Source organism: Phaethon aethereus (assembly GCF_964289735.1).
Source record: "Phaethon aethereus genome assembly, chromosome: 10".
Classification (NCBI taxonomy): Eukaryota; Metazoa; Chordata; class Aves; order Phaethontiformes; family Phaethontidae; genus Phaethon; species Phaethon aethereus.
This window is the reverse complement of record NC_138586.1, coordinates 6,351,038-6,373,009: the sequence shown is the minus strand read 5'-3', so window position 1 is coordinate 6,373,009 and position 21,972 is coordinate 6,351,038. Positions and strand designations below refer to the sequence as shown.

At 36.5% G+C, this 21,972-nt stretch overlaps 1 protein-coding gene across 1 annotated transcript in view; it reads left to right on the top strand.

The window, feature by feature from the left end:
• The window catches only part of STAG2 (STAG2 cohesin complex component), a gene marked incomplete at its 3' end in the record, with an annotated part of 78,233 nt that overhangs the window by 15,773 nt on the left and 40,488 nt on the right, over nt 1-21,972 (top strand). The window contains exon 2 of the mRNA XM_082004051.1: nt 21,498-21,642. Coding sequence (XP_081860177.1) covers nt 21,599-21,642 — 44 coding nt within the window. The 5' untranslated portion in view covers nt 21,498-21,598. The remainder of the gene's footprint in view (nt 1-21,497; nt 21,643-21,972) is intronic.

Sequence of the window (21,972 nt, the reverse complement as noted above, 5' to 3'; positions counted from 1 at the left end):
GGAAAAGTGGCACGTTGGGGCCAGGCTTTTATGTTTCATAGCTGGCTAGATAACGATTGGTACTGGCATTTGGGTATACCCAACAGCAATGCACTGCATTATAGTGCTGTAGCCAGAGAGGATAAACTAGATTTGGAGCAGTGTATGGCAGCTTTTAAAGCAGTTGTAGCCTATCAAAACAGTATGGACAACTTTTTTTTTTTTCTTTGACATAATTTGACAGTTGATCTTGTCTGTGGTAGTGTCTCACTGATTTTGTAAGAGCTGTTTTCTTGCACTGGCTGCAGGACTCTCTTTGTTGAGCCAGCTCAACTTACTAAACTATTGGAAAGCTAATTCATTCAAAAAGAAATTAATAGATTGTTGCTCAACAAAGGGTCTGACAAGTGCCCTTGACTATGAGATATGTCCAGAAGCAAATGCAGGGAGAAGGGGGCAGTGGGACTGCTCCTTTAACCAGTAGCAATCCATCTATTTTATTGTATTATCAGGCAACTGTGGTTTTTGTTTGTCATTTCATTATTTAGCAAAAAGGAGGATAGATACAGTTAATGCAGTCTGTTCAAATCGGTATAAAACATGCTTTCAGATGACAATTGAAAGGAAAAAATTTGCAATTACTAGTACTTGGCCAAGTTGTTGCCATTGAACAGCTTCCTTTTCTAAAGGTGAATGACAATTTGAGAAGGCCTATAAAAGGCAAAGATTGTGAAATAGGGATGTAAGTGGACCTAGTGGAAGTGCTTAAGTTTTAAAAATGGGTCTTGTATAATATGTGTAATGCATTTTAAATTTTAAGTTTTCAATAATAACAGTGGAAAACCTCTAACTGCTGGAGAGCATGATGGTTTTAAATACATACTTAATTTTTAGGATTTGTTAGTTTCTGCACAAAAGACTTAACAATGACATTCAGAGTTGAAGGGTATGTGTTGCAGGTTGTACGTTGGGACTTGTGTATCACAATGTTCACTATTGTAGAACATAGTCTAGAGTGTTAGAAATCTGGGGTATCTGTGTTCTAAGACTGCTAAAATTTTACCATATAGTTACCTCTATTTAGGTGGTTCTCTGGAGCCACTAATCTGGAAATAGTTTATACACCAAATAAAATAGAGGAGAATTCTGCAGTTTATTCATGGAACGTGTAGATGATGGAATTAATCAGTTAGACATGTCAAACAGTATAAGCTGCATATTGCTATAAAAATACTGCTATTGTGGACATCATGCAAAAGCTTAACTATTGCAGTTGTCACGTTCAGAAGCAATATCTTATAGCAAATAGAATAGTCAATACTGTTTTATAATAATAAGCAATAAGCAAAAAATGGTTTTGGCATGCAAAAACAGTTACTTGAAAAATATATTTCACCAATGTTGTTACTAGATCCTCAAATCTTGAGAAAGCAATGCTAAGGAATGTCTTTGTATGGATATGCATGGAATGAGATCAAAAGGAGAGGAAAACAAGTTGTTTAGTTTGAGAGAAATATAAATTACCAGAAAATGGAATTGTCAAAAATGGTAAGAAGATACTTGTTTAGAATATTTTAATGATACAGTATAATGATTAATCAGCATTGGAGGAAGTGCAAACTTAATGCAGTAAGGAGTGTCTTTGAGGAAAATGTAGTAGAAGGTGCTTGGTAACATGATTAGAAATACTATTTTGCATTGCTGTTGGGTATATACTACCGTATTTTGGTTTGTTATGGTCAATATTGGTTTTACTGGACAAATAATGTGTTTATCTTTACTCTTAGAGATACTTTGTCCTGCTTAGTAAGTTAGGATTGGTTTACTTTTTAAAATACCACTGTATCTTAACTTCAATGCTTCAGAGTAACAATGAAGTTTGAAACTATGTGCTCTGTGCTTTCTTTTGCATGTCTTTCCCCCCCACCTTTTTGTCCACCGCACCCAGCATTCTTTTAAAGAAAGTATTAAATTCAATCTGTGCTTGATAAAGTAAGGGCTTTTGTTGTCTGTAATACTGACTTTTTAGTATTGCTTCAGTTAGTTAAAGTTTTTATGCTTTTCAAAGCAATCACATTTTGGTGCTCATCCTTCGTGAAAAAGGCCTGACAGCGCTGTTAGTGTCCAATGAATCAAAAATGCCACAGCTTCATGTCAGGAAGGTGCTAACTTACTCTGTCTTTATAAAACCAACCTATAATTCTCAAACACATTAATTGATGAATCGCTTATCTTCTGTCCATGCCAGATCTGGCATTATGTGTTTGTGCAAAATTATCAGAAATGTAATTGTGTGCCTCAGTCTAATATACATCAAGTTTTCATGATGGGTGATCTGGTACTACTTGGACTAAGTATTAACAATTGCGATATCGCTGTCAAAGGACTCTTGCAGTCTACTTCTATGTCCTGCTGGCACAGAAGGCAGCTATTTATGCAGAAACGTGGAAGATGGTGTGATTTAAGTATCACGCTGCAGTTCTTGACTGTCCTGTAAATTAGATCTCCCTGTGCTTAGACTCTTCCTCTGGTGACTTAATTTTGGAATAAGAGGGTTATTTATTCTGAAAATGCCATACAGTTACCTAGAATAGATGGGTTTATTCTTCCTCTGAGAGTTGTTCCTTGTGGACTGTGTATGATGACAGTGTAGGTGAGTATGCCTGTTGGTGTGCGTTGCCTATCTGTATTGCTTTATGGGGTACAAAATGAAATTAATAAGTTATATTATTGTTGACGTTTCCAATATCTGTGAATTATTACTATAATACTAAACTTCTCTTCATTGAGAGCCTAATTTAAATAAAGGCACAAGATATTGCAGAAAAGTCAGTACTACTAATTTTGCTTAATAAACACTAAATTATATGGTAGATAAACACTGTCCATTTCATTATGGCTGAATATTAATCTTACTCTAATTTGGTAGCAGTTACCTTCTTGAATTCTTTATCCATGCCATTTTCATGTGTTTCCCTCCTTCTCCCTCATTCCTGCCCCCACATATTTAGATTTATGAATAGCATCTGTCTTTTAACACTAACTCCTCTGTGTTTCGGAATCTTCTGAAAGGCATGGTAGTGCTGCCCTATTTAATTGCATTTAAAAAAAAAAATCTTGCGTTGATGTTTGCTGATTCTTCTTGTGAGGTAAATGGTCTTCAGTGTAGCAACCAGAAACAGGGGAGTTGTCAATAATGGAGATGTAGGCTAACGGGTCCGCATTAACAACTGCTGCTGGGAAGGCATGGGAAACTCCATCAGGACCTTCTAAAAAAACCTCCTAAACTGAAGAAAGCCTTGGGACACACTGGTTTTTAGGACCCTTTTAGGGACCTTCTATATCTATGGTAGTAGACTTGATCACTTGGTACTAGTTAGGGCAAAAAACAGGTTTCCCTGTTTTTTTTGTGTCACTCACTATTAGGTTAGATGTGCAGTTTCCTGTGTAGGTTTTTTTTTTTTTTAAATACATTGTTAGCCTTCTGTAGATTTCCCTACCCACAGAAGTGTGAAGGCGCAAAATCAACTTAGTCATAAATTCAAGTTCATAAAGCAGTTATTGGACTAAAACTTCATTTTGCTCTTGTATGTATTGATGGAGAGGACAAAAACGAAGCATTTTTTCACTCTCTCAGGAAAGATTGCCACATTAGACCAGTCAACTTTAATTGAAATGATTAATTACTTTGGAGCGAGAAGTACAGTATTGCACTCTTGAATAAATGTTTCTAAGAAATTTTCTGTTAAGAGTTTGTTGGGTTTTTTTTTTAATGCATACTGCTTCTAATCTAACTTTGACATGCAATAATGTGTGCTACATAAACTGTGCTGTGAAAACCCAAGCTTAGAGGTTGTTGAAGGCCACAGATAAATTGGTGAGCAGGTGTGTTGCTGACTTCTTGAGGGAAGTGGAGTTTGTTAGGGTTAAGTTAGATGAATGTTGTAGCTCCTGCACTCAGGCAAAGCTAGCGGAGGAATTTTTAAAGAATGTGTGAGTAGTGATCTTGCTATTTGGTTTATGTAGTGAGGGAAGCTTAAAACTGGGATGTGCTATAATGTTTAAGTTATTCTTTACCCAAAAACACGTTGATGGGTTGATTGTTGTGGATGGTCATCCAGTTCCTTATGCGTTGGCCAACCGTATTTAATTGTTTGCATTTCTGTGTACAGTGTACCTAGCCTAAAGGTTTATTTTAAAACGCATATGCATCTAAGTAATCCTTTAATTTCTTATCAGTAGCATTTGTTCTGGTGTTTTTCTGGAAACTACACTACTGTCCATTTGTGGGGGAAAAAATTATATGTATTTGGGTTCTTAATGTTTTTTCACATGACTAAAGCATGTGAGATTCAAGTAGGTAGTCTCTAGAAAAATGTTTTGGATTCCGCAGTATTCTTAGCAACTTACCAGCTTAAATTAAAAAAAAAAAAAAGAATCGTTTTTCTTGTCTTACACCATTGGTTGAGAACACCATGGGTTTTTCAGGAAACAATACAAAGCTTGTCTTGTCTGAAGGGTAACTGTTAGGTTAATTGCCAGTTTTAAGGAGTAAGTTTGGTATAGTTAAAAGGCTGTCTTTTTTAAATAAATAATGGTTACATATTTGCAAATATTTGTGAGGGGCAACATTTTTAATATATACACATTCTGCAAATGGATTTCACTGAACTTCATTTTGCTTGTGCATTAGAACCATGACAGAGCTTGTCTTACCATTGATAAATCAGCTGATGAGTTACTGCCTAGGTTTGTACTTTGACTGCCTATATTCCCTGTGCTTGTAGGATTTTTAGCTCATTAGAGAAGAATTGCTGAAGCCTTCCAGAAGTTCCAAGCAATTGTCACCAGTTAAAGTGGGATTTTAAAAACATTGTAAAAATGTGAAACTCATGATTCCTTCTGATCAGTAAGGGATCATAAAGGATGTAGGGAGCCTGTGCTACAGGGGCAGATTGACTGTTAGAGATGCAAGTGTGAGTGCTGTCTGTATGGTAATACTCAGGAAGGTTTATCAGAACTAGATATCATCTGTTACGATGCATTGTCCTTCTTTCTGCCCACATATGAAAGTACAGACAGCACTGGAGCAAGCACTGCAGGAATTTTGTCTGCTATAAAACAGTGGGGGGAAGACCAGGAAGATGGATACTTTTTACTCGAGCTCTGCAGTTTTCTCTGGACTGTGGGTTTGTGGGTGTTCGTTATTCTTTCTGGTTTCAAGCTGTTTTATTGGTAAACAGGTATAACCTGTATCCAATATAAAAAATTTTCTCATGTATCAAAGTCTGTGAAAAGTTTGTTTTAAATGACTGGAATTTAATATATTTAGTTACAATATTTTCAGTCTTTCTTAAAATACTGCTCTTCATGAGTGATTTTTTGGTCTGTATTAAAAATACTCAAATACCAATCTTTCCTGTGAAAGGGAGGAATTTTGCAAATTGTGGCTTAACAGAGGTTTCTAATAGTAAGTTCTCTTCACTCGTGACAAAATGCACGTGCATCCCCTCTTTCATGGGATTGAGGGGACTAGAATACTGCAGTATTTGGTTTTTGTTGGCTTTTAACTGCTAAGGTTAATGCAAATCATGTGAGCTTTCACTTTTTTCCTCTCACTAGCAGTGTGGGGTGATTGTTACCTGCCTCTGCATAACTAGATGTGTGTTATTGATGCTGCTTTAATCAACCATAAGCAGTTTCTAGAGAACATCTTGAAGACATATTGTTTCCTTAGGGATTTATTGCATTTGCAACATCACACCTCTGTTCCTGCTGCTTACAGAATATGATTATCAGCCATTAGTGCTGAATATTTAAACATGGTTGGTACATAGTGTTTCCCTTCTTATTTGTGATTTCTGTCCTGCTTATTATTAAGGATTTCTCTCTAGTGTGTTTAGTTTTTGTTGACTTCTTTCATGTGCTGTGGTGTTTTCCTCTACTTGTCATTCCAGTATAAGTTCTGTCTAGTTGTTAGTCTCACTGGCAGAAATGTTGGTAGACTTTTACGAAATGAGTTTTTCTACAAAAAGTTTTTTCTTCATTTTCTTAGGGAAGACAAAAGTTCCTCCTTTTTTTTTCTAGTGATCAGTCAGTCTCCTAAATATATTTAGGATTGGTGCTTTATATTGTTTCTCTCCCATGCCCCCCCACCCCCTTTAGTCTTGTGTGTTCCAGAAAACGGGAAAAATCACATCTAGAATTTTTGGGGTTTGCCTTCATGTTGCATAGATGAGAACAGTTAACAAGTAACATGTTATATTGCACATCAGAGGCGGTATGATATAGGAGAACATCAAATGGTAATTCACCTGATGCTTTAAATCTTTTTTTATTTGTTTGGTTTTGTTTGTTACTTGGAGCATACACCTACACTGTCATACTTAGTTTACATTCTACTATTGTGCTGGAGGTGGGCATGTTTTAAGCCATTGCTGCTTATATAAAATGAGATTGTGATTTCTTTCTAAATAATAATAAATAACTTTAGTTTGTTATGTCAGTGTAAATTTGAGGAATGGTAAGTATCAAAACTTAAATTCTTTTCGTTTCAGGATAGGGAATCATGATAGTGCATGAACCTTGATGTGTTAATTGGTGAGAGATTTGGTTTAAATAGGTAGCCAGGGTACTGCTTTGTCTTCTCCCTTGACAAATACTAGCTTCTGTTTTGAACAAGAATATTGTTTTAGTAAAGGGGAACCATTTAATGGCATCATTTTATGCTAGTGCTTGAGGGTTGTAAATAATCGCAGTCCAGCAAATACTTGGAGGTTTCTTGAGCTGGAAATTGCTGCTTGTGTTGCTCCAAGGAGTCACTTCATACATAAAGTGAATTGCTTGATGAGTACTTCACTTTATTCAGGGTTATTGGAGGAGGTGAAAATATTTTAGTATCTGCTTCTGGAAATAATGCTGAGCAGTTGTCTTTTTGTCTTTAAATAGAAGGGAAGAGATCATTTTGCATTTAAGGAAATCGATTCTTGGGAAAGTCAGGTAAAGATATGTTGATATCATTAAAATTCTCAATTTATATTGTACAGTTTTTCACCTATCAGAGTCAAAAAAACCTTTAATTTTCTCCCTAATGTGTTCTTTTGGGAGGTTCAAGGGGACTAGCTGTGATTGGAATTCTAAGATGTGTATATTCCATTGGGGAGTAATACTGAATTAAATCTAGAAATACTGTAATGTAAAGAACGATTAAACATTTGCTGGTGTGGAATATAACTTGTAGTATGTAATCATTGTACAGTTAATAACATCACCGTATGGTCTGATAGAGAATGGCACACAATTATTTTGCTTAGGAAGAAGAGATGAGTATTTGTGTATGCTGCAGAGAAAGCTGATGACATTTGGTTAGGCCTAAAGTGTTAAGGTGTCCTTTGTGGATTTGCTTTTTTTGTAGTCAGCGTAAAGTGCCTGAAGTATTTCCTTAATTATGTCCTAGGTGTTAAGAGTTTTATGCATTTATTTGTGAGAAAGCTGTGGGAACAACAATTTTGATGGAGTACTTTCTATTTGTCTGTATCACTACTGTGAGGGTGCAAAGGCTTCTTTAGAGCTTGTCACTGGTAGTGTGTTTATTGTGTGTAAATTCAGTGCTAAGACTTAATATCTAATTTTTAACACTTACTATGCTTTCTTATTTTTATTAATACCCATGGATCACAATTGGAGTTAATTCCCTGGGAGACCTGTGCAGAGTTGTGTAAATTGAGTAATATCTCTGGTTCTTGTTAAAGCTTTTTTTAATTTCTCACATGGTGTTTGTGTGTTGTCATTTTATTTTGCTGATGACACAGTTGTGACTTTGCCATTCTTGTGCTTTAGTCCTTCAGATACTCTAGCTTATGTTCCTAGACCTTCCCTTACCATGTAGGTTCACAAGGAGCTAATTACTGCTTGTTCTGTGGTCCATCATCAGTCTTCTCTGACCTTTTTAAAGGTTCTCTGTTGCTGTCTGGCCGCTCCTCTGCTGTTCTGCTGTTCCTACCTTTGTTCCTTCCCTGCAGCTAAGACTTGCAGAAGAGGAATTTCACTAGTTTGTGGCCTAGCAAGTGTGTCTTGCTATGATCAGCTGCAAGAAGTTCTTACATACCTTTCTGGTTTTTTTTTTTTTTTCCCCCCCCTTCTGCCTTGTTTTCTTAGTGGGCTGTGTATTAAACCAGATTCTGCGGTTCTAGGGTAGTTTTTATGCTTAGCATATAAAGTCTTAAGTTAATTCATACAGTAATAAAATTTATGTTCTGTAATTAATTTTTTTTGGCAGGCATCTGTTTCACAGTAATGAATTGGTAGCAGTTCCTAAAATGTCTGTTGACTGTCTAGAGAATTGCTAGGAAAGCTGGCATTTTAAAATCTTCCTCATAACTGAAAGAAGTGGGCAGCTTTATACTAACTCATCTTTTCTCAGAAAAACTTAGTAAACTTCCAACTGAAAGTTTTTGTATATATATATAAAAAAAAAAAATTAAAAAAGGTGGATTGTTTTTCTCTTGACCTCTGAATTTGAAGGATAATTACTTTCCCTTAATCTCAAAAACACCCTGAAATAAAAAATAATATGCTAAGCGTAGAGATAGCAGTTGTAAGGGGGAAAAAAAAAGCCACAAAAAACCACCAACAGAAACCAACCAAACAAAAAGCCTAACTTGACATGGTGTTATCTATTATCATGATTGTCTCTTCAACTCTTAACAGCAGTTGAAAACTGTGGCTCTGATTGCAGGTTCCTTTTGGGTTGCTTGCAAGACTGAATTCATAGCATTTAATGATCTAGGATTTTCATACCCTAGGGCAAGATAATAGTAAGTGGAGGTCAAGCTGAACAACCGCCAGACCTAATTTACACTCGCATAAAAATGTTCTTGTCTAACAATTAGATTGAATGTTATTACCCCTTTCCCTAACTATTGCTAAAATTTGATTTATATTGTTTCAAGACCAGGGCAGTCTGATGCCAAGAAAGCATCCTCTGAATGGAGTATTAGTCTCACCTTTCGGGTGTGTGAAATTACGCAGGATCTGGCACACATATTAATGGCCCCTAGTGTGCTTGTTGTGGAGGGGATAGGAGGCTTACTCCACATAGAATGTTTTCTTTATATAATGTATGAACTCTTCTTAATATTGTGTCCACAAGAAAGCAGCTGTTGATGCTGAAACGGGGAAGAAAAAAAATCTTGGAAAGATATAACCCCTTTGATTGTTTACATTTGAGTCTTCCAAGACAGATGTGATAAGTGTGTTTCAGTAGGAGTATTCTAGTTACTTCTTCAGATCAATTGATTTATTAGTAACCTGTGTTATGCCACCTATGTAATGGATCATGACCAAAATAGGGAGAGGTTTTTCATATAGGTTAGGTGAGGAATTAAACCTTATTCTGAAACACTAAAACTTAGTTGGATTTGGGCAAACAAAAGTAAAGGAAAGATGGTAAATATGTTTCAGTCAAAGCATTGTGTTATTGTAACTAAACATTATGTGTAGCTATTCTGTCAGGTGATGTTAACATCCAGTGGCATGCCTGTGTAGGAATTTTGTTTAAATTTTAGAAAATTTTGAGTACAAAGTTGTTTGAAACAAGATATTATACTTGTAATCCTGATTAGTGGTACAACGGCATGAGAATTCTGTACTGCTGATTTATTATAGGAGCAATTCTAAACATTGAGTGGCTTTTGTAAGAAGCAGAACACAAAGTTGGCAGTTTGCATTAGTAATGTAAAGAGATTAGTATAACATAGCTTATTGCTGATCCAGTGTTCTTATGAAATCAGTACCTCAGGCATTAAGATTCTGACTTGAAAAAATTTGCTACTTGATGACACTTAAGTATACTAAGTAATTTTTTTGTATAAAGGTGTTTTAAATGTGTGTGAATCCTAATGCAGTTACTTAATTTTTAGACTCTTCCCTTTTCCCGTAATGAATAGCCAGCCCTGTGATAACAAACCATATGTAATTGAATTTTTTTTTAAGTAGACCTTGGTTTCAGGAACTGTGAACTTGCTGTAAGTAGTAAATGGTTTTGCAGAATCTTACCAGGTGAAAAACTTTTCATTTGCCACTAGATGTTATGATTTAATGTTAGAATCCTGAGTGGTGATCATAAGCTATTAATAAAAATAATTAATGAGAACAAAATCTGTCAGCCATAAGTAAGAGTAGAGTTTGCTTAGTTCAACATGAGAGTAATAAATAATTACATAATTGATGGTGAACTAACTAAGAAACTCTAGTGTTGAATAAGTAGCTAGGACAACTGAATAACAATATGGGGAATACATCTAGATGTAATTTTGTATTTCAGAAATTTGAATATGTGGTTTAGAGAAAGTATATTGACTTACTTTACCATTGCCTCATTGTACAATGTAAAATGGAGTCAAAAAATCAAAGCAGTCTGAAAGAGGTATTGCTGATTTAGATAATCCCTCTTCTGTCCAGCTGTTTAAAATAGTTGGAATTATTATTTACTGAGAAAAGTCAGAGAAACTAAAGCAGGACTGAAAAAGCCCTGTACACTTAGCTGTATGTTATGTTCTCAACAGCTGACTTACCCATTTCTGATTTGAGCGTGGGGAGATGAGGGATATGCATTTGGTACAAAACAGAGGAAGAGAAACCTGTGCTAAGAGTAGGAATGCAGTTAATTATGAAACCACAATTGTTGGGGAAGACGTGGTGACAGACACAGCACTTGCAATCTGGCAATTCTTGTTTTAATAATTAGAGGTAATTCCAAACTGATAAGTCAAATATGATTATCAGCTGAAAACCACAAGAAGATGATACCATTCAGATAATAAACTAAAAGCTGAAATTATAGTGACTGATTGAAGCGTTTCTCCATTCAATTGTTGGACACTATAGGTTTTGATAGTTGTCCTCTGGGGACTTCTGCTGTCGTAGTTGAATTTTCCATCCCTCTGTTGGAGGTTACCACCCATGTAACAAAAGTCAGCAAAATGGGATTTGCCAGCTCTTTAGTCTTCCATATTTGCAGTTCTGGATATTAGCTTTAATTGTCAGTGAAGATGAGATGTCATTAATAGATCTGACTGTAAACCAGAGTAGATGAAATGTGAAAACTTGTTATCTTCTCTTGTTCCCCCCACTCCCCCTATGGAATGATAATATTTGATCTAGTTAGGTTCCCCCCTGGGTAGCAGCCTGTTAAGAGTTCTGGGAAAGGGTTGTTCAGCAGTACGTTTATCTGAATTTGCCACACAAAATCAGAAGTATTAAACAGCTGTATGAATTCAAGTATAGCTGCTGCAAATGCAGTCAACGCTGCAATTAAATGTTATTTTACATTTTATATGTACTTGCCAACTAACTTTTAGCAGGGAAAAATGGTTTTTGGTATTCTTTGTACTAAAGGAGCTATGACGACTAAAATGAGGTTCTTTTTGTGTTTAAGACATGGTAAAAACAATAGCTTGAATTCTTTGCTTATGCCCAATATTGCATTTTTGTCTCAGCTGTAAGCAAGAAAAATTAAAAAACAAACCCGAGCATTTAGCATGCAAGACTTGTTTCATCTGCTGGAGGTGAGGGTATTAGTAAGCCGTTGGTACCTGGGAGTCCTGGAAATCTGCTGCAAGTTTTGTGAGATTCCAGGAGTATTGGGGCAGTTGTCTGAATGCAGCTAACTGGTGCTATAGGGTTCACCCCGTTCCAGAATGCCTCTCTTGCAGTGGGGGAAGGGGGAGGAATCATAGCACATGTAGCTTGTTTAAGAGACATCTGGCACTACTGCTGCTTTTTTTTTTTTTTTCTTCTTTTTAAAAGAAAATGCAGGAAAGAGGATGAAAGCAACTACCTTATCTCAACAGCTTCTACTGTGTTGCTGAGCTAGTAAGTGTGATAGTTGTAGTTTTAGAAAGATTTTCTATGTATTGAACATTGCTCAAGTGTAATATTTACTACAAATTATGATACTTGTGTAATGGGACCAGTACATTTTCAACAAAATACAAATTTAGCTGTAGGCTGTAACTGCCTTTTGAAGGAGGAGCAAGCTACTAGCTTTATTTAAGTGATGAATTTACTCAAGAACAAACCTGTAAGGGTATAGCTTTTTGATATCTTTTTATTTTTAGATTAAATGAAGAAACCTAAGGTCTAATTTTGGTTGATTTAACAAGCTGTGCATTTCATATTTTAGATCTGTGTGGAATGGATGCTCCTGTATCCCTACAGTGCCTAGTGCACAGAATTTGAGACATATAACAGAAGATAATTTCAAAAGGACAAGTGTCACTAACCTTTGCTTCAGAATATTTTATACACATGAAGAGTTTCTCAGTATTTGTCAGCTTACTTAATAAAATGAGTGGACGTTACAAAAGAGCTGTTTTGATACTTTTTCTTTGTTAGCTTTCATAAAACAGATATAGTATGTTACAGCTGTCCCAGTTGGTGTATGTACTTTGTTACCTGCCACAAGTAAGCTATTACAGAGTTGAAAGAACTTACTGATTTGAATAATGCTAATATTTTTGTGATGTTCTTAGGACGTATACTAGTGGCCATGCTGGTTTCCTCTGGGTGTTTAATGAATGTCAGTAGCTAACTCTGTCTCTATACATGAGGCTTCAGCACCAGTCATCTCTCCCACAAAATTCTTTTAAGAGGGCTCTGTTTTAGGATGAATAAAGAAAAAAAGAGAGGGTGATTTTGAGACTTGGTGATCATAATATGTGGGGTTTTTTTAATCTGGAATGAATGAATTAATAGATTATTAGCATTCTCTATTGTGGATAAATTCAGTTTTCTAAATTCTGTAGGGGAAAGCCATGCACACCACAACTGTTATTTCCTATAAAATTAGTATTCATTGCTGCAAATCTCTGAACAAACCATTTGGGATTTCAGCCCAAATACTATGAGGGAGAGCAAGAACAAAATGTTGGGTATTAAAAATCTTTTGTTATGACTGAGGATGTATGGAGCACAGATGTTCAGAGGTTGGCAGAATTGCAGAGATAACTTTTTAATGAAAGATAACAAGGTTTTTATCTTCATTTCTTCTGTTTTAGAGGTGAAGCCAACTTTTCATACATGAGTAGTTACTTGAATTTTAGTTTGTAAGGATGATTATTTAGATTGATTGTTGAAAGAGCCATAATCCACTTAGGAAAAGCTTAGGTTTTAGCTGTCGTACTACCTAGTTTGGATGCAGCACAATATTTATTCCTTTTTTCTTAAATATTCCTCTTCCTTTCTGATGGCGTGAATTTTTGGGCACAAAGCCCTAGTGACCTGGACTCTTCAAAGCGGAAAGTCTATATGGTAGGAGGAGAAGCTGAGGCTCCTATAAAGCGAGGCAACTTGCAGGCTCACATTGATCAGTGGAAGAACAAAAAATAGAACTTGCCAGATGGGATACCTTGTCAGTTGGAAAACCCTGCCTCTGCTGTGTGTACTGAAGTAATTCATTGCTGTTGGCTGCACATGTGAACAACGCTAATTCTGTTCTAGGCTTTTACTGTGTAGCTGATTACCTGCTTGCTGTGGACAGTGCGTGTGCATCTTCATCCCTAGCTTTTACAAGAGCCAAGATTTTGAGGGTATGTGCAAAAGACTAGGTTTTTGAAAAGCATCAGTTTGTGAAGGGGCATATTGACCTATTCTGTATTCAGTTTGGAAATTTAGGGCATTTAGGCAGCTTGGGAGGTGTGCTTGCCTTGTATCATAAATTAACTAGTAGTCCTCTTTTGGCTTGTTTAAGTAGGCATAAATGGTGATTTTTTTTTTTTGGTTTGGTTTTGGTTTTTGGTGTTTTGTGTGTGGTTTTTTTTTTTTTTAAATCTTGGTTGTCATCCGACTTGGCTTTTATTCTTCCTAAGAGCCTCATTTTCCACGCAGTCAGACTGCAACATCTGGAAGCCATCCCTTCTTTGGCAGGAAAAGATGTGACAGACACAATGAGGTGTAACTTCTACTTTTGTTATCTTACCTTTGCCTTTTTTAAAAGAGGCAATTCCAAGCCATTTTAAAGATGTATGGGAATTTCAGGCATGTTTTAGCAAAGCTCAGGTATACTGTTGGGCAGAATTATTAGCGGGGGTAATAGTTGCATTTATCGTACAGTTGATTAATTTTTCAGTATTTTGTAATGCTTATATCAGGTATTTTAAACCTACATTTAACTGGACAGTGTAAATTACTAAATACAAAACCTCATATGATTTAAACCATAATAGTATACTTATATTTCAAAACAGTATTTCACTTACTGCATTAAAGATATTGATGTTATTAATGGTACTTTAATGAGGAGTAATCCTATGCCTGTGAAGCACTGCAGCAAGCTCTTTTCCTTCCGTAATAGTTGTTCCACATACTTATTTAATAAAAACAGCAGAAATCCAAAAAATACTTTTAATGAGAGGGGGACTATTTGATGAAGTTGAGGTTGGCAAGAGTTATTAGGGTGGTACAGAGGTCCTTGCATGCTATTCACTTTTCAAGTCTCTAAACCTGGCGTAAAGTCTCAACCTTCTCTTTAGGTTTTAGCCTGACTTTCTTCATGTGCCTTTTAAATCCCCCCCATGCCCATGACCCTATACCCCTCTCCAAACTGTTTAAGCTTTTGCTCTCTCAGCATTAAACTGTTAAAGCAAATTTTGCTTTCTATTTACTGATGTGTGCATACCTCTGGGGACCTATGTTTCCCATGTGCTTGGCTGGTTCCTGGCTGGTCTCCTCCTCAGGCTCTGGTGGTCACCATCAGCTGTTAGCTGGGCTTCTCGTCTGAAGGCTGGTAAGGGCCGAATGGTTATGTAGGTATATGTGCGGTCCACTATGTAATGAAAATGTAGGAAATGCATGTGAAAAAGGAGTAAGGAGAATGCTTTGAGAAGGGCAGGTACCTGATGAATTTACGGGTGGAACGTGCTGTGGGTCACAGGCCAGGTGCTTACCTGCAGGGCTGCCTCTCCTCTTGGCAGGTAGCCAGGTACATGAGTGGGAGCCCAGCGGAGGGTCTGGGCCTTACTGCCAGCTGTGCCCCACCGGAACCACAGAACAGCAGACTGCTGGCTGTGGCCGCTCCAAGGGAATGGGAGGAATATTAGCAGGAGCTATGAAGGGCTCCAGTTTGCTGCTTCTCTTTGATATACGTGGTCCTGCTGGGGATGCACTGACATTGCCAAAGGTTGATTTTGTAAAGGCGTCGAGTTAGCTGCGTTGGGTATTGCATCTAGTGACTTGTGTGTCTGTAGGATGAGTTGATTCAATTGGCTGATCCAACGGAGAGCTAGTCATGGGGGGAGGAAATAGTTTTGTTTTCATAATTTGTTTTCTGCTGGCTCGTTTGAGTGCTAGAAGGGAGCAGAAACTTTCCTATTTGTTTAGGGAGTGGAAAGGAAGACTACGGCTCTCAGCAGCAGCCCACAGTGTCAAAAATGTTCCGAGATGGCCTTTTCCCACTTAAACAGCAGACTTGTTGCATGAACTAAAGAGCAAAAATTGAGTAAAGAGCAGGCCAGGGAGTAAAAATGGTAGTGTGATGGCATAATACCAACAGCCACTGTAACATTGCTTTTTTATTTTTTGGAAGATGGAGAGAGAGATGTGTGGAGGGGGGTATAAGAGCTGGAAGTTTAGAAAAAAAATAAATTGTGAAGAAAGAGACTGAAAAGGTAAGACCTGTATAAATTAGGTCATGTAGGTTCTTTGTTGGGAGTGTTAACTGTTCAGTGACTTTGGCACCATGGACTGTTCTTGTGTGTACAGACCATGTCTCTGTTGGTGAGCGTGGAAGAATGTAGATTGATGATGTCTAGTTCAGGCCTTCTTGTAAAGGAATTACAAGACTCATTTGTTAAGCAAACAGCACAAAAATAACCACTTCTAAAGGTACAAATTGCATTATTGTTCACTTCAGATTTGATTATGCTGCTGTAATATGATCAAAACTGCTAATACGCCTATAACTAAATCATGTTAAAGTACAGTTGTTACAATACAGAATGCTACTTGAAGTATATTTTCTGTATTTTACTCAAATTACAAAATTGCTTTAAAGCTTGTTGGCAGCTGAAATATTAGGTTGTGTAATATTACTAGAAGTAACACAGTCTTTCAGGCCTGTAGGGAATGTCAAAATCTCACTTAAAAATCCACTTATGAGGATGAATGTAAAAGTATACGAAGAAACATACTTTCTTGGGGGAGGAACCCCAACCAACCAAACCTTGTTTTATAAAACAAAAATTTAGACATGTTCTAGTTTCTCAGAGAAGGAGGGGCATAATGTAGTTGATAACAGCTTTCTCTTCTGAAATAGTTGAAGGAAAATATCGGACACACTTCTGATCCTTTATTTAAATTTTATCTGACTAGCATTTTAACTGTTGCTGTTGCATAATTGGTTCTGAAGCATCAGCATCTTTCATTCATGGACAGATAAATAATTCAGGGATGAACTTTAGCCATACACTTCAGCATCACAATTTTAGAAGTTCTAATTTTCTGAATTAAGAAAGCGAGGCCCTTGATTTTACAGGTGTTTAACTGAGTTACAGGGAAAAATCAATACATCTCTGAACAGGTACCCCACATTTCTAAAGTCTTTGTCCTGCCCATGTAGCCATTTTTAAACTTTGCATCTCTGTCTTGCCCAGAAAAATTATAACTGCTTTACTGATTTGCGTTAGACTTCCAGATAACAGATGCCAAGCAACAACAGAAGTGCATGTATAGGGAGCCTACCCCAAACTGAAACCCACTTACCTGAAACACCTTCCTGGAGCTTGTTTAGTAATACTCTAGTTACTGTGTAAACAGAAGTGTACGAAATGCAAGCTTCTAGGACAGATCTTGTGATTTGTTGTATTTTGTGTGTGTGTGTGTGTGTGTGTGTATATAGATGCATAGTCTTTTAACAAAGGGTACTCACTGAATTACATTAATATTTCTTTAGCCTATCTGTGCATGTAATAGAAATTGTGAGTGAACAGGTAGCACTCAGCAGCTGCTGATCGCGTATGTGTTACCATGTGAATTGTGCTGGTGAATTTTGTCAACTTTTGCCACATCTCAACATTTGGCCATTCTACTTGAGTTAATCACAACCATACTTAAATTAATTATTCCTGCATTAGGGAAAAAATAACCTTTTAAAATTTAAATCTGTTTTTCAGTGAAGACACATTTGAGTTCTCTGTAGTGTTTCATTCTTAGCTCTTGCTTTTATCAGTCAAATTATTTTAAATAGAAACTCCTCTTACATTTAGAGTTGGCAACTTTATGTGTGATTAGTGTTCCTGGACTACTACTGTTGTTCAGTGTTTTTTTTAGTTCATTAACGGTTGGTTAGCAAAATTTTAAATGGTAAGGTACAATAAAGAGATACATTATTTCTGCTATTAAAATGTATTTTGACATTCTTCTGCTTGCTTTTGAAAACTAAATACTGAGACTAGTCATAGTACAGCAACCATATATGTTTTTATCTTTGGAAGGGTCATTGAATCAAACATGTATATGTATTTATTTCAGAAAAGACACAGAAATCTTCTGGTGTCTTTATGTAATCGAAATATAAATCTAAAGGAAATGTGCTACAGTATTATTGCAGTTTTATTATAAAGTTTGTTGCACAGAAATAACTAGGTCAACCTCTGGATGACCTGTCTTTTGGAGTTTCTTCAGTTAGCTTTAGGCTAGAGCTCCACCTTGTGATCTTTCAGCAGGATACATTTTCTTTTTATAGTTAATAATTTAATTGTGATTTCACAAAGCTTGAGTGACTTTGGAAAGTTTTCACAGACTTGAGATTTCGGTATCTGCTTGGGAAAATTGAAGTTGGAATTCTGTGAACATGCAAAAGAGAAACTGAAGAGCTGCTTTTTATGATGCAGTTCAGTTTAGATTTAACTTATTAAAATAATCTGTTTATCAGAGCACTTAATAGATAACATAGACTGTCACTGTTTGGAATGGCATCTGCAAGAATTTCACTTTCCTCTTTTCAGGACTGCACTGTGATGAACTTGGTATATTTTAGAAGTGCTGATAGGACGCTTATATGGACCGTTTTCCTTTCTCACTGACTTCCCAAAGCGGGCGCGTTGTGTGAGTCATCAAAGACATGGCTGGCAGTAGTCTTGAATTTCCAGAAGGCGTTTACTGAGATCAAGGATGATGGGAAATGACCAATGCCAGTCTTTTCCCATACCAAAACAAGAGAATGTCAAATAAAATAGGGAAGTGATAAATTAAAAGGAAAGAACATGCCTCTTGTCGGTATGGAGTTTGGCTGTGGGAGTTCTTGTGTGGAATACCATTGCTGCTGAATATTGTGTTCAAAAAGTAATTGGAAATACTAATGGAAAAAAATATTGATAAGGTATTATAAAATACAGGGACAGCCTCTCTGGCTGAAAAAAATCAATGAGTTATTTCTGGATGCTGGGAAGGTATGCAGGGAAAACATCACTGATAAGAACAAAGCAAATGTGTTCTTCCTTGGGCAGCTTCTGTTGGCCACTGCCAGAGAGGGTGTGCTGGGCTAGGTTGACCCTGCTGGTTGAGAATCAAAAGTTCATGTCGTATTCTGGATGTATGTAAATCTTTTAGAATTACCCTTTACTGGGCCAAATGCAAGGGGTTTTTTGGTCATTGCTGGAGTTTGAGCTTAATGCTGGAGATCCCTTACAGTTTTACCTCATATGCAAGGTAATATTGCAAGGCCTCCATCTACAGCTACTGTTTTCCATAATACCAGTATATAGTTGCACTCATGAGCGCCAAGTTTCTTTTCCTTCAAGAAAAACAATTCTTGAAACATAAATCTTAGCAGCTTAACGCTTCAGCATCTAGCAAGAACTTGATACTTCACTCCCATTTTATGAGGTGATTCTGACCAAACTATGTCATGTTTTCTTTCATGTTTTGTTGTTTGTACTAAGATGAACGGTTCTTACAAGAAGTTCAAGTGGGTGTAAACTTGCAGCCAGCTGGTTTTGTCATGTGATTTGACTTGTAGAGAATATAGGCTTCAATCATTTATCCATCCTTTTTCATAGTTTTGTTACTAATTTTTTTCCTTAAAATACTCTGTGATTGTAAGAAACTTTATTGAGATTTTTTGCAAAATTTGATAATTTGACAGGTTTCCTTTTCATAAAGGGAGCTAAAAATGTGTTAGTTCTGTGAACAAGTGGTTAACTTGCTTTGTTTCTCAGTACTTTCAAATTTTATGGAATAGGTGATTTTTAGTATTGTAAATAGGTAGTATTAATGAGCCATAATACAAAATTTGCATGTAAGCATCCTAATTGTCATTTTAGTAGATGTGTTGCTTCTCAGCATTGAAAAATGTAAACTAGAAAAAGTCAAATAACATGTTGATAGACAGGTTGAACTTGAAACTGAGCACTGTGGTTTTTGAAGTTTGTTTAGGTCTTTGCTTTGCACTGGGACTGAATCACAAGCATGCCCCCAAAAGGACTTGTGTGGCTGGATCTCTTTCTTTTTCATTTTTTTTTCCTGTTGCTTTTCTTTTTCTCCCCCTGCTCCTTTACTGAGGTACGCCTCTGAGCAGGTGCTAGCCTGATGACCAAGGCACTAAAGTGTGCTGTGGTATTTTTCGAAGTTCGAGTTGCTGCCAGGCATCAGAGCAAATCTTAAATAAATAAATAAATAAATATTATCCAAAGCATAGAGCATTTTGATACATTGCCAACTGAGCATATAGTTTTACGGACAGCCTGGATGGTATAATAGCTCCTTGCCACCAAACAAGGGAGTTTTACTCTTCCCTCCCCTGCTCATGGCTATGAAGTCTTGTGTTTCCCATGCACTGGCTCCAGATAGCTGCTGTTGAACCAGTTTAACTTGATAATCCAGGGGAAAAGAATTTTTGAGGTATATTTTGCCCATTTTATTGGGGAATTGAATCAGGTGATGCTGAATGGCAGAGCCTAAATAAATGGCTATTATTTATAAATGGCTGTGGAGGGGATGTTACCCTGCCTGTGAATGATTGCTTGCTAAAGAGAGTTTATAAATGGAGCAGGAGAGGATGAAACGCACCGGACATGTTCCCATGTGGTTTTAGAGAAGGGAGGAATGGGGTGACAAAGGTTTGCTGCCACTCATTCTGCAACAGCAATGTTTTTGAAGCATTTTATCTTCCACTGTGTTCTGAGATGGAATATGCTTTAGTAGTTGGCAGACTGTCTTGAGATTCACCAGCCTATCTTGAACCTCCTCTCTTTTTGCTGCTAATTCTTTCCACTCTGGTTCTGTGCCTTTATGTAATTGTGTGAAATGTGAAGGCAGAGAACATAAGTTCAGGGTTTATGGTTTCCCTCAGCACTCTAAATTCTGGAAGCTACAGTGGCCCCTAGCATTCAGAATAAGCATTTGCAGGAAAAAAAAAAAGTATGGCCTCTGTCTACATGCTGAATTGACATGCAGTCTCTGAAGCATAGCTACCAGACATTAAGCAACATGTGCTTAGCATGCCAAAATTAAATCTTTCCCTCAAATACCTAATCACTCCAGCAAGCTGTAGAGTCAGCAGACTTTGACGCTGAAGGTTTTTCTCCTTGCTGTTTTATCTTTAAAGTACCTGAACGTCATGCTTTCTTAATTTAACTGTATAAAAGTTAGCCTGGGGCAGATAATTGTCATAGAAAACTTTAGCCTGCATGGTTAAGTCTGACATTTGAAGTATCCAAGTGAATTTTTTTCCCTTAAACATTGGAAGATTAGATAAATAAAATTTGTGACTAGGTGGCAATATTATAATTAAGTTGAAAAGCAAGCATTTCACAAACTTATGTTTTCTTAGATAAAACACTATGCTGTTCCTGATGTTTTTCTTTATACCATGTGGATAGTATCATCTTCCTTGATACTCTTAGTCTTGTCAAATGCTTTAAATGTTAAAACTGTTGTAAGCCTGGTTTATCAACTCTGGAAGACGGGGAGTTGTGAAACAGCTGGCTAGGTTATAAGAACTTGTTATAAGAGCTTATGTTTGTGGAAAATATCATGGAAGTTTACAAATCGGAGATACAAAGTTGGTATACGTGATGTCCTTAAATACACACATACTGTGCTTCAAATTTAACCTCAAATCTGGTTTTGGTTTGGTTAACCAGCAATATCTAGTGTTAGCAAGACTGAATTCTGCAGTGCATGGCATTACGGTTCAAACTTAAATCTAGTGTAGATTTAGAAATAAAAGCTATTACTTGCAAGGTGTTAATGAAAACCATTTCAGTTTGCTCATCCTATTCAGAAAATGTGTTTTTTGCCAAATATGTTTCTGTTTTATTTTACTGTGATGCTTTTAAGATTTGTGGAGGTACTTTGTAGTAAGATCATGGGAGGAGTCAAAAATATAAAATCTTGAAACGGGGAAAAAGCTTAGCTGGAAACAGAGGATGGTGTGATCTACATTTTCTGTGTTTCCAACTTTTTTACCCCTTTATATGTGGAAAAATTTTAACTGTATTTGTTTGTTTATTTTATTATAGAAGTTGTCCACTACAAAGGAAGAAAGAAAAGTAAGCTTGTACTTCAGACTGGTTTTTGAATATCTTTCTAATACAGTGGTGTTCCAGAAGATGATAAAGAAATGATAGCAGCTCCAGAAATACCAACTGATTTTACTCTCCTTCAGTAAGTGTTTTAAGAATTTGTAGTTTCATTTTTAAATGTACTGGCTCTTTTTAGTGTTAATATATATGGTTAGTTTTTCTCTTACAAACAAAATGAGGGAATAGGGTTCTAGATTTTTTCCTATTCAGATGTTGATAAAGCATTGTCTGAATTTTTTCTTGAGTATTTGGTAATTAAAGTATTTTAGAAGTGCTTCATTATTTAAAATCAATTTTTAAGCTTTGCTAGAAGAAAGCCATTATGACAGACACGTTTTGTTCATGTGAGGTATTTCTCAGGATTTTGTCTTTCAAAATGACACGTTTGAATAAGAAACTCTTTGATTAGGAG